Raw genomic sequence first — 16,445 nt, forward strand, 5'->3', positions numbered from 1 at the left:
TTTTCCCCATTCCTTTCCACATCTTGGAATAGTTTTGCTTGGCCGGCTAGGCGTTTGCTTAATTACCCATTAATGCGCTGACCCGTCGAAAAGACAGCTCGAGAAGATTCCCTCTCTCCTTTTTACGTTTCTTCTTTCTGTTCCTTCTTTCTTTCTATCTCCGCCTCCTCCTTCTCGTCCCATTCCTTCTTCCTCTTCTTCTTCTTTTTCTCTTCCTTCAGCCTCCCTACCCTTCGTAACTTTTGCGGTCCGTCTGTACCGCGAGATACGTAATTACAACGATGCTCGTTACACGCGCGACTGTATACGCATCCATATTGCAATTATAATATGCGAGAGGAGGACGGAAACGAAATACGATAGCCGGTGTCGAGGCGCGACCGAGGAATTCGGGCGTTTGAACGGACGTTTCTTAGCGAGCATATGAACAGCGATTATCCAATTAATCGTTCCTGTCCAGGAAAATTGATAAGGTCGATTTCCTCGCACAATGTCGACCGATGATCGTCCATCCCACGTACGTACACGAATTCTATGTCAAGATATTTACGGTATTTTCATCTCATTTATAAGCGGTCTCTCGCTCCGTATCACGAGCATATTCTCGTACCGATCTAAAGAGTCGATGCGGTGAATCGAAATAAATACGAGTGGGAAACGTCTCGGATATCCTAGAAAATGAACGAAACGCGACTCATCTTTTCGTTCGTGATTTTCAGGCGAGATCACGACTAAAGAGCCGCTGGATAGGGAAACGAAAGGAGTGCACGAGCTGGTCCTCGAGGCACGAGATCAAGGAACCCCGTCCAGAGCGGCCAGGGTACCATTGAAGGTTACCGTACTGGACGTGAACGACAACTCGCCCGAAATCGTGGATCCGCAAGGGGACGTAGTGAGCGTCAGGGAGGAACAACCACCGGGAACGGAAGTAGCGAGGGTTAGAGCGTTGGACACGGATCTCGGCGAAAATGCGTCCGTAACCTACACGATTTTGAAAGGTAATGCGTTACAGCCGAAGAAACACGGATCGAATCGAAGCGATTTCGTCTCGATCCACGAAAAGGAAGAAAGCGCGCTCGAAGAAATTAGTTATCCAATTACCAAGACAATTATGCACGGTCTTAAAGACGAACTCGAACGGGTTGTGTTTATACGTTCTCGTTAGGATTGCCATCCGATTTTCTCAAGAACGTTTACGAGTCGTTTCGACCCTTTCGAGCCAGTCGGATACATGCTTAACGAGTTTGAATAACCGTAATATTGCTATTTCCTTAATGGTGTTTTAACGTTATTCGTTCTCACTGTCGAGATCACGCGAGTTTTTCACCGAGTGTCGATTATCGTACTCTCATGACTAACCTTAACCTCTACAGACCGAGACTCGGATGGTTACAACGTTTTCACCATTGATCCGATCACCGGCATGATCAGAACGAAGGCGGTTCTCGATCACGAGGAACGGAACGTATACCGGGTGTCCGTAAAGGCGACGGATGCAGGCCGACCACCGCGACATGGTATACGCGCGTTAAGAGTCGAGGTTTTAGCGCTGGCGGATAACCGGCCGACCTTCACCAGCAGCAGTCTTGCCTTTAACGTGAGTATCATCGACCTCGTCGCCACCGCTATGCAACTTTCGTTCACTGGTCGATTCATTCGGATTTTTCGCGCGATTTATGAGCATCGTGGCTGATAAAGCATCTCGTAGGATGGGCGCGCGCGCACGTTCGAAGGCGTTCAAGCATCGACAACTCTTCTTTCGCAAAGCGGTAAAAAGTTAATTACGGAGGAAAGGGATAAATTTTAAAGGGGCATTTTAAATCGGAATCAAACTATTGCTTCGGCTTTTACGATCTTACTAATTAGGAAAAAATCGCGTAACTCGATTCGTTTAGGTACGCGAGGACGCCAGTATCGGACAAGCAGTGGGATCGGTGTCGGGAGCGGGTCCAGCAGGCCGCGTGGCTTTCACTTTGGATTCCCTGACACCCATCAGCGAGTTTCCAGCATTCGATGTGGATCGTAGCTCCGGTCAGCTGGTGGTCGCTCATTCTCTCGACCGCGAAAACGTTAGTGAATACCACCTAGAGATTCGCGCATTGGACACCACGTCGATCGGCAACCCTCAGAGCATCGCCGTCTCGGTGAAGATCGTGATCGAAGACGCAAACGACAATCCACCCCGATGGCCGCAAGATCCGATAACCGTTCGAGTCTCGGAGAAGGCGGTGATCGGTTCTACCATCTACAATTTGACGGCCATCGATTTGGACAGCGGTTTGAACGGCGATCTTAGATACGGTCTGGTGGCCGAATTTCCATCGAGAGGTAGTTTTGCGGTCGATTCGCTGACCGGCGCTCTAACCTTGGCCAGGCCTCTCGACAGGGAGGAAAGAGCCGAGTACATGCTGATCCTGAAGGCGTCCGATCGCGCTCCTCCCGGCGAGCAACTAGCCTCGACCGTGACCGCCAGGATCATCGTGCTCGACCAGAACGACAACGACCCGGTTTTCGTTGCCCCGGAATCGACCAAAGTCGCGGTCACGCCGGACCTCTTACCAGGTGAGTGACTCTCTGCTATGCGATTTAGCTCTTTCAGGCAAGAGCAACGAGTGAGTTTAATCGAATCTTAAACACGTAGAGATGCTTCAGTTTGCCGCGCTAACGCGCAGAGACGGGCGATTCAATTACAAAGCAGCATTATCGTAAATTGGCATCGTTGCAGGGGCGATGCTCGTGAGAGTGGTCGCCGTGGATAAAGACGCAGGTGACAATGGCCGTGTATCGTATGTGATTACATCGGCGAACGAGGAGGCGAGATTCTCGGTGGGTTACGAATCTGGTATAGTGAGCCTGGAGAGGCCGATGGTAAGGTCGACGGAGCTGGAGATTACGGCGAACGATCACGGTTCCCCACCGCGCAAGTCCACTCTCAGGCTGATTCTGACGTTGGCTTCTGGACAGACCAACGGACCTCCTCGGCTACTGCTCGCCAACCCCGTAGCTAGAATTTCAGAAGACCTCCAGGTCGGAGCACCGGTTCTAAACGTCGCCGGTCCTATCATCGCCGATCAGGGTAAGCGTGCACCGCGATCTCTCTCAAAGAGTTATCGTGGACTGGCGAACCGCGAGCGCGCGGATCGTCAAGATCGCGATTCTCGATTCCATTTTATTCCCATTAAATACGCGAAATAAAACTCGCGTTGGGTTTACAACCGGTCAGTTTATTGATAAATATCCGCCGATGCTCGTATATCATTCGCGAAAGATGATCAGATAGAACCGTGTATATTCGGTTAACGCTTGCAAGGATAATGCGAAGGGACAAAGCTGAACTCGGCTGCCTCGAAACTTATCGATCTCTTTCGCGTACACGCACACACCGCCGTTGTACGACAAGGATGCACGGGAGGACCAAAAATGGGGCTCTCGCGCGGCTATCCTTTTAGGTGTTCCGCGAGCGTCCTTATTGTTTCGGTGGTGCGTCGCTGCATAAAGTGCGACGGAACAGGAGGGGCTGTCAATTTAGCGCTCCCTATACCAGCAGAAGGTGAAATTACATTCTGCTATCTTGTCCCGGCTTGTGCCCTCTCTTCTCTCGTATCTCTTTCCATCCCTTCTTCTACGTTCTGCTCCACGGATTTTCGAGTTTGGCTGTCGCCGCGCGCCAGCGTTTGCGCAGTTATGTGCCACCTACATGTCGGACTGCCAGAAAGGAATATAACCGCTGCGAATGGCCACTCCTGCTAATAGGAAAGCTCTGCTATGAAAATACCACGAATAATTGCCTCGAATCTGGCTGGTACCGGACATTATAGTAAATTCAGCGAAACGACTCTCGGTCTGGCTCCCTCCTGTTCGAAAGTGCTTTCCATCCGCATGCTACGTCTGCGCGATACTCTCCCTCTCTCTCCCCCTCTCTCACACCATTCTCTCTTCTCCCACAATATGGTTGCTTGCCGCCACGTTAAAAGCTCCTCGGAGAATTCCGCCGATGAGAAAATTTCATCCTCGTAGATAGAGGTTCGACGGTGTGCGTTAGGTGACCGCGCTCCTTGGTGCTCCGCTTTCCTCTTGAGTCCTCCGCGTTGCCTTTTCTCCACCTTCAGTTCCGGCCGCCACTTTTCGAATAGAAAAACGGACCGTAAAGCAGATGAGACAGAGCACGAGCATAATGATCACTAAAAGCGTGCGCAGAAAATCTACTAGGTATTCTCGGTCTCGTAGCAAAACATTCTGTGCGACCGACAATATGGTATATCGCTCGTTTTGCGCTTATCTAGACCGGTGCCCGTGTATCAGACGAGCGCATTAGCGCGCCCTGCACAACTTGCAAAGGGTTCCGCGTCCCTATGAGATACCCCGAAGGACGAGGTTGCTGTTAGGGGTCCGGAACCGCTAGCGAGCCACCGCGCCGCATCGCAGCAGGGAGGGCGGATGAAAAGGAAGAACGAAAGGGGACAGGGCGAAACAATGGCCGCGTATATCATCGTGCCGCCAGCTTGCCGCAGTACGCATAGGCAAATCACCGGTTCCAACCAACACCGACACCCTCGTACGTGCGGCACGAGCGTGTGCGTGTCGTCACCGTAACTACCGTTCTGCTGCGTCTACGAATACGGAATACACACGAGACCCGGCCAAATGCTCTTCTGGCCACGTTCACGATACGAGAGAGAAATACCGAACGATCGCTAGTGCGTCTCTTTGTTCTATGTTAGCTAAAAGTATTGCCGCGGTAGTTTAATGCGCATCGTCCTTCGGAATTTGTGTATAATAACGAATGCATTAAACTCTGGCTTCCACCGGAAGACGTCACTCCTTCGAGTGAAAACGATGACCACGCGAATGGAATATTCCGTACTCGGATTTGTCGTAAAATTCTTTCGTTTCGACCACACTTTTGATTGTTTTCCTTGTATACGGCCAAACGCGACCACCGGTAGGTATTCCTTGAAACGATATTCTTCCTATCCGACCGCGTTTCGCGGATCGTGCCCGCCTAAATCTCGATTTTCTCTCGTATAAATTTTGCAAGCATCCGTAGTTTCGCGGTCGTAACGCGTTGAGTATAATTGTTGCGGGGCTAAGATCCTTTGCTTTTTATCTCCTTCTTCTCTCTTGTTATTTCCCATTCACTCCTGGTTTCGATCCGTGTCCGGTAATCGAAAGAACAAAGCTATTTCGCGAATCGAATTTGCTTGGTATATTTTCAGGAATTTACGAAGCTTATCGCCTCGCGCTACGTGTCGATCTCCGACCAAGGGATTCGATCGCTTTCGCTTTAAAGGCACACATTTACGTATGCAAACTGACCAATAATTTCAGATTTTCGGAAAGGACCCGACAGGATAATGGTCTTGCGAGGAAACGAGTCTCGGTCGCGTGGTCCTAATTTCTTGTAACGTGCTTCGGTTGACCGTAACTTCAAAAAAAAGAGCTTAATTTTATTCCACGCGTTGAACATCTATCGATGAAAATATCGACTGGAACGTTGACGAAGGTTTTGATATGATTGCGCAGGTAACGTCAGCTTCAGTATTCCAAGCAATCTGGCCGCGGACAAATTCTCCGTTACACCGAACGGTCTAGTGACCCTGCGTGGACCTCTGAATCGCGAGGAAGTGTCCCACTATTCCGTTCCGATTTTAGCGAGGTCCAGCAAATTGTTGGATATTAGCACGCTCGAAGTTTTAGTCATGGATGAAAACGACAACAGCCCCGAATTTCGACCAGGTTCCTGTTACACGCTCGCCGTACCCGAGAACCAAGGGACTTCCGTGATTCACACGATCGCTGCGGCTGATCTCGACGAGGGAAAAAATGGGGAAATTTATTATAGTATCGTAGGTAAGACGCTTCGAGGTTCCACCTACTGTTTCCCTTCGTCCATCTATGCATACATACAAGCTTCATTGTTCTGGTGGCTTTTTAGGTGGTAACATTGGCGCAAAGTTCATCCTGGACTCCATAACCGGAATGTTGTCGATGTCGAATCTAGATCGGGAAGCGGTATCCAAGTACATCCTGACGATTTCAGCCAAGGACAAAGGTCGGCCCAGCTTGGAGACACGATGTAACTTAACCGTAATCGTGCTGGACGTGAACGACAACGCTCCATCATTCGTTCAGAATCAGTATACCGAATCGAGACCTCGAGGGCCTGTTCCAAGCTCCGAGTATCCCGGATTCGCTTTGTCCAACGGTTTCTCGTATGGGTCTTCCAATTACCCGACAAACTATTATCCTAGCAAGTACGTGGCAACTATTTCCGAGGATGTGGCACCAGATTCTAGCGTCATGTCCGTGAGAGCGACGGATCCGGATCAAGGAGTGAATGGAAAAATCACCTACGCCATCGGCGAAGAAACGAGCTGGCTATTCAGAGTTGACAACCTAACGGGCGTCATTACAACTGCTGGGTGAGTAACCGACTATCCTCTATCTTTAACTATCACAACCGAACGAAGACTTTTTTTCACTCAGTCTTTATCCGAGAACAATGTTTTCACCGAGCTTTTGGTGATCTCGTCCTAGTCTCTTTACGTACGTCTTGTCCCTTCTCCCACATTGAATTCTTTCTTTCGCGAGCTCTTCCAGCAAACTAATTTCATCCTGGCGTTAATTACTGCGCAATCTTTATTGCGGGTGAGATTAGGATCGCCGGTGGGATATTACGTCGGTACTGTCATCATAAAACGAGGAGTAGACGCATGGGAGGAGCGGGTAAAATACAGAAATGAAAAAAACCATCGGACAAGAAGTTGGTAGAGATGGAAGGAGGTGGAAGGTCTAGGAACCTTGTAGAATTATAAAGTCAGTCGATGCGACTCGCGAACGATGCACTGTGGTCGATTAGTTGATTCCATATGCATAACCCGTCGGCACGGATCAACGTGTTCTTCCTTCTCCTGTCTCCTTTCTACGCCCGCATCTCCCTTCTCGTCCTTCTCTTCTGTGCCCTTCTGCCCTTTGCGATTATGCGCGCAATAAACTCGTATCGCGAGACGTCGTTAAATCTCCAGTCCTTCCGTAGCTTCCGTTCTATCAAGGTCGAACACTGTTGATTAAATTTCACCGAGGGTCTCACGAACTCCGATCTCGTCACCATTCGAATCTTGCCGCGTTATTACTCGCGTAATCCCCAGCGAAACGAAAGCTTCTATATTTTTGTTAGTTCGTTCGTCGAAACGACATCGAATGTGGTACCGGCCGTGTTGGTTCCGTTTTCGATAGAGACGCAGACGAGTACGTAGGATCGTTGAAGAGAGACAAAAATTAGAAGGAGGAGTAGAAGAAGAGGAAGGCAAAAAAGAAAAAGAACGAGGAAGGAAGAAAAAAGGAAAGACAAACAAGCAGCAAACCGAGAAATAGGGAGATCTATAGGATGAAGGGTGTCGGTAGTCGGGAGGAGGCACGCAGAAGCGTACTTTTGCCGCGCGACAGCCGTGTGTCATTTCAGCGGGGCACCATGTGGCATTTCAATGCATTATTTCAGCCGGCAAAAAGCCTGATATGCAAAACCAGATCCCGGTCGGGCCACTCTTTCGCGATCTCTGTCTGCGACTCTTTCTCCGTCCCTTTTTCCTCCCACCACTTGTTCGGACGAACTTTCTTTCTCCGTCGTTCGCTCCGCGGCTGCTGCCGGCGCTCGTTCCTCTTCCCAATCGGTAGTCACCAACCGCGTGGTTGTATCGCGTTGTTGTTGGTATTGTTGCTATTGCTGTTACCTCGACGGCCCGAGCGGGTTTAGCAGCGCGCAGGTTCGCTACGAGTAGGTGTATAAAAGTTCTCCCCATGTCCATTCCCAGGACCACCCGGAAGAGATGGGATTGATAACTAACTTGAATAGGAACGACGATTCGGTATCGATAACGTTGCGCTCGGACGATTAATCGAACCATAGCGGTACGAATCCTGTGAACATCGATGCGACATCATCCTAGCGGAGGTGATGATTTTCAAACAGAAGCGATTCGAAGAATATTATCTCGCATCTAGACGGTGTAAATAAAAATAGCCGCGCTCGTATAATCGCACGGTGCGACGGTCAGCAGCGAGAGTCGACTCTCGGCTCTGCTCGGTTAAATCGTAAATAACCGCGTCGATTTTGCGCGCTACCGGCGCACGATTATTATTCCACGCTCGTTAAAGGTTATTACGTGCACATACGAAGCAGGCAGCGTATACGCGGCAAAGACATTGTTGAGCTCAGCCGGTGCTTATTGCCGGCCCGCGAATTCGCAAGGTTCGCGTGACTTTTCCAAGCGGCTAATAAAGACAAAGTCCAGCGATACGATAAATTACCCCTGACTCGCTTTATCGCTGCTATCTGACCGGGATTCTAGAAAAAATACCCGACAATTGAATGTTACTCGTTAAACGGTTACTTTCAATGGGAACAAATTATGCATTCGAGCCGTGGGTCGAGCGAAAAATTTGCCACGATAGTATAATTAGATTAGAATTAACATGCGCGATAAAGACGTCGCGCCGTTTGGTTTCACGGATGTATCGAAGCAGGAGAGCAATACCTCCTAGCGAGTAAATTCTAGATAGCGGCAAGAGTGCCGGCCAAAGGGAAAAAGATGTTTAAAAACGCGCTGAACTATTCAGTTGAGGAGGCGTAGAAATCCGGAAAAGGAGGGAGAGAGTTGGAGCCCTAAGTCGATATAGCGATTTCTCGAGGCGTATAGCTCACGAGGACGGGGACGCTAAATTCGCTCAGTGGTAACGGCGAAAAAACAGCCAACCTTCCCCGGCTTTCGCGCGATTTAAGACACAAAACGGCGACCAGCGAGCCGCCATGGAGGATCCGCAGAGTTATGGTAATGGCGGACGTGGATTACACAAGATCGCTGTGCACGATTAAGGCTTCCGTCAGACAAACAAGCTATCCGCCGTCGCGCTACGCTGCGCTGCCACCTTCCGCCTTAAATCCGGCCCGTTCTCCTGGTTCGAACAATCGTCTATTGACCGGTAAATCAGAATTAAAGATGCATCTGATGCGCAGGGGAAACGAGCTCTGAACCGAACGTAATTTTCGCCAGTCGCTAATGTAACCGAGCTTTCCGGCTTGTCCGTCCCGTCAAAAAATTCTTCCTTTCCCTTTTGTCCATAATTATCGCGAATTTTCGCCACTCGTTCAATCCATCGAATGTCTCTAGCCCGATTGTTTTCCGCAGCCCCTTGGATCGCGAACGCCAAAGTTCCTACAACTTCGTGGTGGTAGCTACGGACAGCGGCAAGTACGACGCCAGGAGTACCACGATCCCGGTCGAGATTCGAGTGAGCGACGTCAACGATAATGCCCCTGTCTTCGACGAGTATCCCTTTCGTGCCCGCGTGTCGATCGGCACTCAGCCAGAGAAGAACATTCTGCGAGTAGTGGCGACCGACGCCGACGACGGTCCCAATGGAGAAGTGGTCTACTCCTTTCTGCACGAGCAAGAGAAGCCTAAATTCAGGATACACCCAAGCACAGGTGCCGTTACTGCGGCGTTATCTCTGTCGCAGGATAACGGCAAGACGTATCACTTGGAGGTGCTGGCCAGGGACAAAGGAAATCCACCGAAAAGCACTCGAGGATTGATCGAACTTCAAGTCGGAGATCTCGCCGACTTGGCGCCAGTGTTGAAATTTCAAAACGAGTCGTACGAAGTTGTTATTCAGGAAAATTCTGCGGCTGGCACCGAAGTGGTCCAAGTCTCGGCCGTTCGGTCGGACGGTAGAAGGCAACACGTTTCTTACTCCCTTGGATCGGGCAACGACTTTGGCACGTTCACTATCGACGAGGATACCGGGTTGTTGCGCGTGAATGATCCCTCTAGGTTGGACGCGGAATTGTGGACCGATATGAGGGTGAAACCTGTGGAAGAACAAACCGATGACAGTCGAACGAATTCATGGGGTAGATCTCTGGAAGGACAGCAATCCAAGGAGAAACCTAGAGAAAGTTCGCAGCATGTGCTCGCTGTAGCTGCTAGAACCAGTGGTCCCGATCCTTTGGAAGCATACGTGAAGGTTGTAGTCAAGGTGTCCGACGTCAACGACAATCCACCGATCTTCACTCAAACACAGTACTCGGCAACGGTCCTGGAAGGCAACGTCAAAGGAGACTTTGTCGTCAAGGTAAAAATATAACGTCGACATGTTAACAATAATTAAAAGTTTCCACTAGCTTGTAAGCCAGAGGCGTATAATACGCGTGTTTCGTTTGCATAGCTTTCGGCCAGCGATGCGGACCAAGGGATGAACAGCAGAATCTTGTATCATATCGTCGACGGTAATCCGGACAATGCGTTCACCATCAGTCCACCGTACAGCGGCATAGTTCGAACCAATATCGTCCTCGATCGTGAAATACGAGAGAAATATAGACTAACGATAATCGCGACGGACCAAGGAAATCCTCAGTTGACCGGAACGGCTGCTCTCAGCGTCCGCGTGATCGATATCAACGACAATCAACCGACTTTTCCAGAGCACAGTATCATCTCCGTTTCCGAAGGTAAGCCACGTTAATTATCACTAACGACGCTAAATTAAGGTCAGAAGGATAGCAAAAGATAGAATATAAATGTCATTGAGTTAATTATGCCGGTCGTATAGTTCAATTATGGCGTTTATTCTTCTCAGTGTACGGTCGAGGCGAAGGTTAATCACCGATTATTTGTCTCATCTGGTCGCGATCGTGCGCGAACAAATTACGGGCAAACACGAATACGCGTACACCTCCTTAATTTCGGCTTAATTGCGGCCGGCAATTAGCTCCCTCACGACCAACATGGCGTTGGTCAATAACTCCAGAACCAGACGCTCTTCGAAAAGAACGATCGAATTTTCATATTCGTTTACTATCCTATTTTACGTGGAATTCGTTAGCATCGATTCGCTCGAGTTCTAAACGACTTTGTTGAAAGATCGGTTGGTCGAAAGTAGAAAGAGATGTTTCCGCGTGGCAAAGCCGAGTGTATCTTGTGAGAGGCGAAACGCTCGAGAACGCAAGTGTACGAAAGAGAAAAAGAGATGGGATCAAAGAAAGGGAAAAGTAAGAGCAATGGAAAAAAGAAAGGGACACGAATACCAGAGGTAGGAGTGCATACTACTCTCAAAGTATAAAGTTAAGTGGGAAAGGATTTATGCCGGCATTAAAGTCCAACTGTTCGGAACAATCTGCATAACTTAGGCGAGGCTGCGAACGCCTGTTTGAATAATTCGCGGTCTTCGTTCTTCCTGTTGTTCCACGCTGTTTGTCCTTCACATTCGTTTCATATTGCTCCTCATTGACAGATACGATTCAATGAAACGGCACCGAGCGAAGGTGGCCTCCAGTTTAACGCGTAAACACCAGGCTTCGCGCTGCTACCTTTTCGAGCAGACCTGCTTTTTCGCTGGAGTAACGATCAAAATGTTAAAAAACATGGCATGAAAGAAGGCGATAGACTGTAAAAAATAGATGAGCAGGCGATACGTAAAAGTAATTGATCAGAGCTACACGTAGAACAATTTTCTAATAGTTCAGTACGATATCTTTTTCTCTGCGCTTTCTGCCGTCTTCGGACGATGAGATTTAAACGCGCTTCGTATTCTTCACTTCGTTCTCTTGTGCCTCTCATCCTTCCGCTCTTAGTATATGGGAGTACTTCCCCTTCTTCTGCTCCTGTTCTTCTTTTCTTCTTTCGTCCACGTTTTTGTTGTATTCTTTTTGATTGTTCGTTGTTTTTTCTTATCTTATCGGTCTTTCTTTTGGTTTTTACTGTATATTTTTAAGGTTCAACGCAAAACAACGTGCGCTCTCACGCGAACGGAATAACGTGAGATCGCTATCTACTTTGTATCATCGTAAAACTTGAACGCGCTGTAAACCAGACTACTACATAGCAGCCCTATTGAGGATGCAGCATTCGATAGAATTTAAATAGCGCAATCGCGTAACGTGTTAAATATGCAGAAACGTGGCAGCCTTTTTACGCGCTTATTATCACCTCAAAGATTTGACTACGTATCCCTTCGACAATGACATGGGAGGCCTCGATGAAGGTCTCTACGTCCGTTGCGATGCGATCGATTGCGAAAAATTTGGTCGTGGCATAAAGTAATCGATGAAATCGAGGACACGATTACTTCATTGAACCGCGCGCTGATAAAAAACGATCTCGTAGTCGGGTCCGTTCATATTTTAGCGAAGCGCATGATAATTGTTTTTAATTATCCCGGTGAACGTGGCGTATGTAATTATCGTTCAGCCTAAAACGAGAGGTGCGGTTCGCCGATGTTTGATAGCCCACGCCTTTGTTCCTGAAGGGCCTTCCTTCGCGTCCGCTAGATGGGAACACGTACGCGGCTGCACACGTACACGTGTATCCAAAGGAGGATTTAATCGACAGCATCGATCGTATCGGTTCCGAAAGTGGCACTGACACGAGAAATCGAAACAATGGTAGACCACCGACGAGCGCATTTTCCGTACAAGGAGCACATCGCCGACATCGTATTCGTATTTACGTAGCCAATCCGCGAATACCGAGGACCTCCGGTAATCAGAATTACCGCGATATAACTTACGGAGATCGAGTAGTACCCGATGTGAATTTATATATTTCGCGAGCAACGAGTTTTACCACGTGCTGGTTGCCTGCTCTCTCAGCCTGTTTCTTGGAATATCGCGGGCTTGAAGAGAGAAACGGAAACGCGGACGAGAACATCCACCGATAGAGAGATCTTTGTTTCGACTTCCGTGGCATGACGCGCGGCGTGGCGGAGGAACACTACCGGCATGGCGCGGCGCGGAGCTCGTACAGTGCGAGCCACGCGTTCATTCAGGGCCGTGGCCGCTCTCGAAACCGATTTACACGACTTTAACGATCACCCGTGAAATTTACGAGCGAACGCTGCCGCGTGCCAACTAGTCCCCGAGTCATTCGGACGCGTCACTTCATCGGAAAATAATTCCTTTATCGGCGCGTGTATCGCTCTGCTCGTCCTTCATCTCTGTCCAGTATCTGTCGTTTCGCGAAATTCTATTTTAAACGTTATCGTTTCTCACAGTAACGACGATACTTTTGTTTGGTGGTACGATTTCTAATATCCAGTGGCCGCTCGTAGATATCTCTCTCACAATTTGCTCACGGCAAACTGCAGATTATCGCCTACGATCCGCAGACCGAATCTTCGCCGAGCGTTCTTCTTAGCACCAGCGAGATAGAGAGAGCCGATAAGTAAGGATTCAATGCATTTTAAACGCGACTCCCTCGAACTGTCTTTAACTTCGCGGAAGAGCTCGGTCTGGCTCGGCCGAGATTGCAACACCGCTCTATATATATATATATATAATACTCTGTATACGTATCGCACATGATCGTCTGGCGGTGACAAAGTGGCTTCTGGCCGAAAATAAAAAGATCAAGGGAAGCGGGTTGGCCCGTATAACGACGCCATTCATCAGTAACAACGGAGTCTGGCATTGTACCACGATGAACTGGCTGCCATTCGATGTTCCAGTTAAATGGTTCATCAAGAGCGGACGTTCTGTGTCGCTCGACGAACTTAACGCTATTTTCCTCCCGATTTCAGTAAAATTCTAACGAGTTGAATTTCATTTGCGATATGTTTTGCGTTAGGTACCGCTGTTGGCACCGTCTTAACCACCATCACGGCGAACGACGTGGACAGTTCCCCGGCTCTGACCTATCGATTTGGTAACGTGACCAGTCCAGGTCCTTTCAGTATCGATAGATACGGAGGCAAGGTCGTTCTCCGAAGACGTTTGGATGCCGAAACACGGTCGGAATACAGCTTGCAAGTTATCGCCAGCGACGGTGTTCACGAGGCGACCACGGACTTGATAGTTCGTGTCATGGATCTCAACGACAACGCTCCACGGTTCCAGCAATCCGCTTACATCGCCACGCTGCCTGGTAAGTAATTTTCGTGGCCGTTTTCTTCGAATCCGCGAATCGTTTGCCACATACCGTACCAACCTGGTCGGAGAGTTTCCTGCGAAGCGAAGGTAGTAGACTCGTGTGAACGTTGAAGGAGAAGAGATCGCAGTGAACTGTACATAGCTACGAGTTGCAACCTATTCGGTCGATATTCCGTCGAAGGAATAGCGGCGAAAGGGGCTCGAAGAAACGAGGGAAAGGGAGAGAAAGATGTCGAGGGGGACGACGACGGCCCGAGGCAAGTCTCTCGGCGCGAAATAAACGTGAGTTTAAAAACTGGTTTTTAGTAGACACACGTTGTCTTGTTGCCCGTGTTCCAAACTCGAATTGACACCGCGCCAAGATAAAGCGCGGAAAAGAGAAGCGAAGAGAACGGAAGAAGCCGGACGAGGGGGGACGAGCATCGAAAACGACGAAAAGGAAAGGAGAATGGAAGGATGAAGGAGAGGATCGATGAAAAGCTAGCTACTCGAACGCCGAAGGGAGCACACAGCGAGCAGAGAATAGAGAGGGAGAAAGGGGGTCGGGTGAAAAGGAATGGCAAAGACGGCATGGAGAAGGGACGAAGGGGGAGGGGAAGGGAGATGGAGAGGAAGCAGAAGGGAGACGAGGAGAATTGCGAACGCCTCGCACATAAATAAACGCGAGGACACCGTTTGCGAGGCAGCCGAAAAGCCGCCTTCGTTGCAACCGCCGGCCGAGATCGCCGGCTTCGAAGACTCTCGAAACTTATTAAAAATACATAGGCCCGCGCCTAATGGTGCATTTGGGTGGGCGGCAGAGGGGTGACAGGGGAGGCTGGATTGGCAGGAGGTGGACGTGGAAAGAGTTGAAAGGGGGGAGCTCCGATGGTGACTGCCTCGCGAATTTGCATCTCTCTTTTCGTCTCCTCTCGGGCTTCGCCGCGTAGATTCGTAAATAGAGTGGGAAAGTCAAGAGTGACGTTTTAAAAAATACTCTCCTCCGCAATTGATCGATGACGCCGCTTCCAGTAGGGCTATTTTGTCGCGGGATTTCCAGAGAATAGGCGAGCAAGGTTTAATTTTCTCGCTGACACTCTTTCCGATCTCTCACTAGGGAGGAATCGTGCGCAGATCATTTATATCGTGATAAACGAACGAGGAAGACGGGTTAATCTGGCGATTATCAAAATCGTATTAAACTGTCCGGGGAAGGCAGGATATATTCCGAAAAGAAGGTGGGATTAATGAAGCTCGGCCAGTAATAAGAATTCGTCCCACTGCAAATCGTGATGCGAACACGCATACTCCACGGTCATACGCGTCTCGCAATAATTATAGAGTACCTGTCACTTCTCGGTTCAAATTCCCTTTCCTCCGAGGTCGTCCTACCTCCTCACCTCGGACATCCCCAAGGGGGTGCGCGTTCACCAAGTTTTATTTCAGCCTCCCCTCCTCTCCGCCTTTCTTTCTCTCTCCTGTTTCATTCCAGCTTTCTTCTTTATCTTCCTTTTTCGCTTTAGGTTGCAACTTGGCACATTAATGCCGAGTTATCCGACGATTTGAAACGCATCGAAATGATTTTTGTAGCTGCGGAGCTGCTCCATCCTGCTGGCCCCACGGCTCGCCCGAGCGATTTATATAACTGGTTATTATTTCATACTTCCGTTCAGCCCGATGTCAGGACGGCTTATCCTCCTCCTTTACCAAGAAAAGAAAGAACTTAGTTGGTGGTGGCGGTGGTGCTGCTCGAGGACGTGGTACCTCCAACAAAAAGAGGTGGAGAGGGTACTTGACCTCGCGCCCATGATCCCTCGATCTTTGTCCCGCGCGCTTTTTCAAGTATACTCTCCCGATGCGACCGACGATCGATTCCCAATACGTCGGTGCAAATACTTAGCTTTTTTCATCTACATTCCGCTTTATCGTACTCTCGATATAGGGAAACTTCGTACGGTTGCCTACGATCGATAGCTCTTCTCTCTTTCTCACTTTCGTCATTCTTTTTTTGTCGTTGCAGAAGGACGAGGGGACTTGCAAGAAATTCTGACGGTAAACGCGACCGACGACGACCTTACAGAGGACAACAGTCGAGTACGATATTATCTGCTGAAAGCTACCAAAGGTTTCTCAGTGCATCCCGCAACCGGCGTTCTGACGGTTAATCGTACCGCGATACCAAGACCTTTGCCCAAAGAGGTGGAGTTGGCCATCGTAGCGGAAGATTACGGTAAGCCACCGGCCTCGTCCATATGTTCCGTCGTCGTGCGATTGAGCAGCTTGAAGAGCAGCTTGCCCGGCAAAGAGTACAAGGTCACTGCGAAAGAAAATACGTTGAAGGGCACCACTTTGATGAGATTGTCCGACGTGGACCTTTTGGACGGCGCCATCGTTGCCGGCGATGACAGCGGAACGTTCGAAATATCCAGAGGCAAATTGATTCTCTCCAGAACGCTCGACAGAGAAACGAAAGACAAGTAAGCACGATCGATTTTTAACGTTTTCGTAGGAATTCCAATTTGGCACTAACGAGGGTTATGAA

General features: G+C 49.2%; 1 protein-coding gene across 1 annotated transcript in view; it reads left to right on the plus strand.

Moving 5' to 3' along the window:
• Positions 1-16,445, plus strand: part of LOC126867746 (protein dachsous) — a 216,981-nt gene that overhangs the window by 196,330 nt on the left and 4,206 nt on the right. Inside the window, exons 7-16 of the mRNA XM_050622607.1 lie at positions 720-998; positions 1,374-1,597; positions 1,896-2,562; positions 2,726-3,076; positions 5,524-5,850; positions 5,936-6,422; positions 9,186-10,131; positions 10,225-10,510; positions 13,623-13,919; positions 15,924-16,380. Of these exons, the coding sequence (XP_050478564.1) occupies positions 720-998; positions 1,374-1,597; positions 1,896-2,562; positions 2,726-3,076; positions 5,524-5,850; positions 5,936-6,422; positions 9,186-10,131; positions 10,225-10,510; positions 13,623-13,919; positions 15,924-16,380 (4,321 nt within the window). The remainder of the gene's footprint in view (positions 1-719; positions 999-1,373; positions 1,598-1,895; positions 2,563-2,725; positions 3,077-5,523; positions 5,851-5,935; positions 6,423-9,185; positions 10,132-10,224; positions 10,511-13,622; positions 13,920-15,923; positions 16,381-16,445) is intronic.

Source organism: Bombus huntii, chromosome 7 (genome assembly GCF_024542735.1).
Source record: "Bombus huntii isolate Logan2020A chromosome 7, iyBomHunt1.1, whole genome shotgun sequence".
NCBI lineage: Eukaryota > Metazoa > Arthropoda > Insecta > Hymenoptera > Apidae > Bombus > Bombus huntii.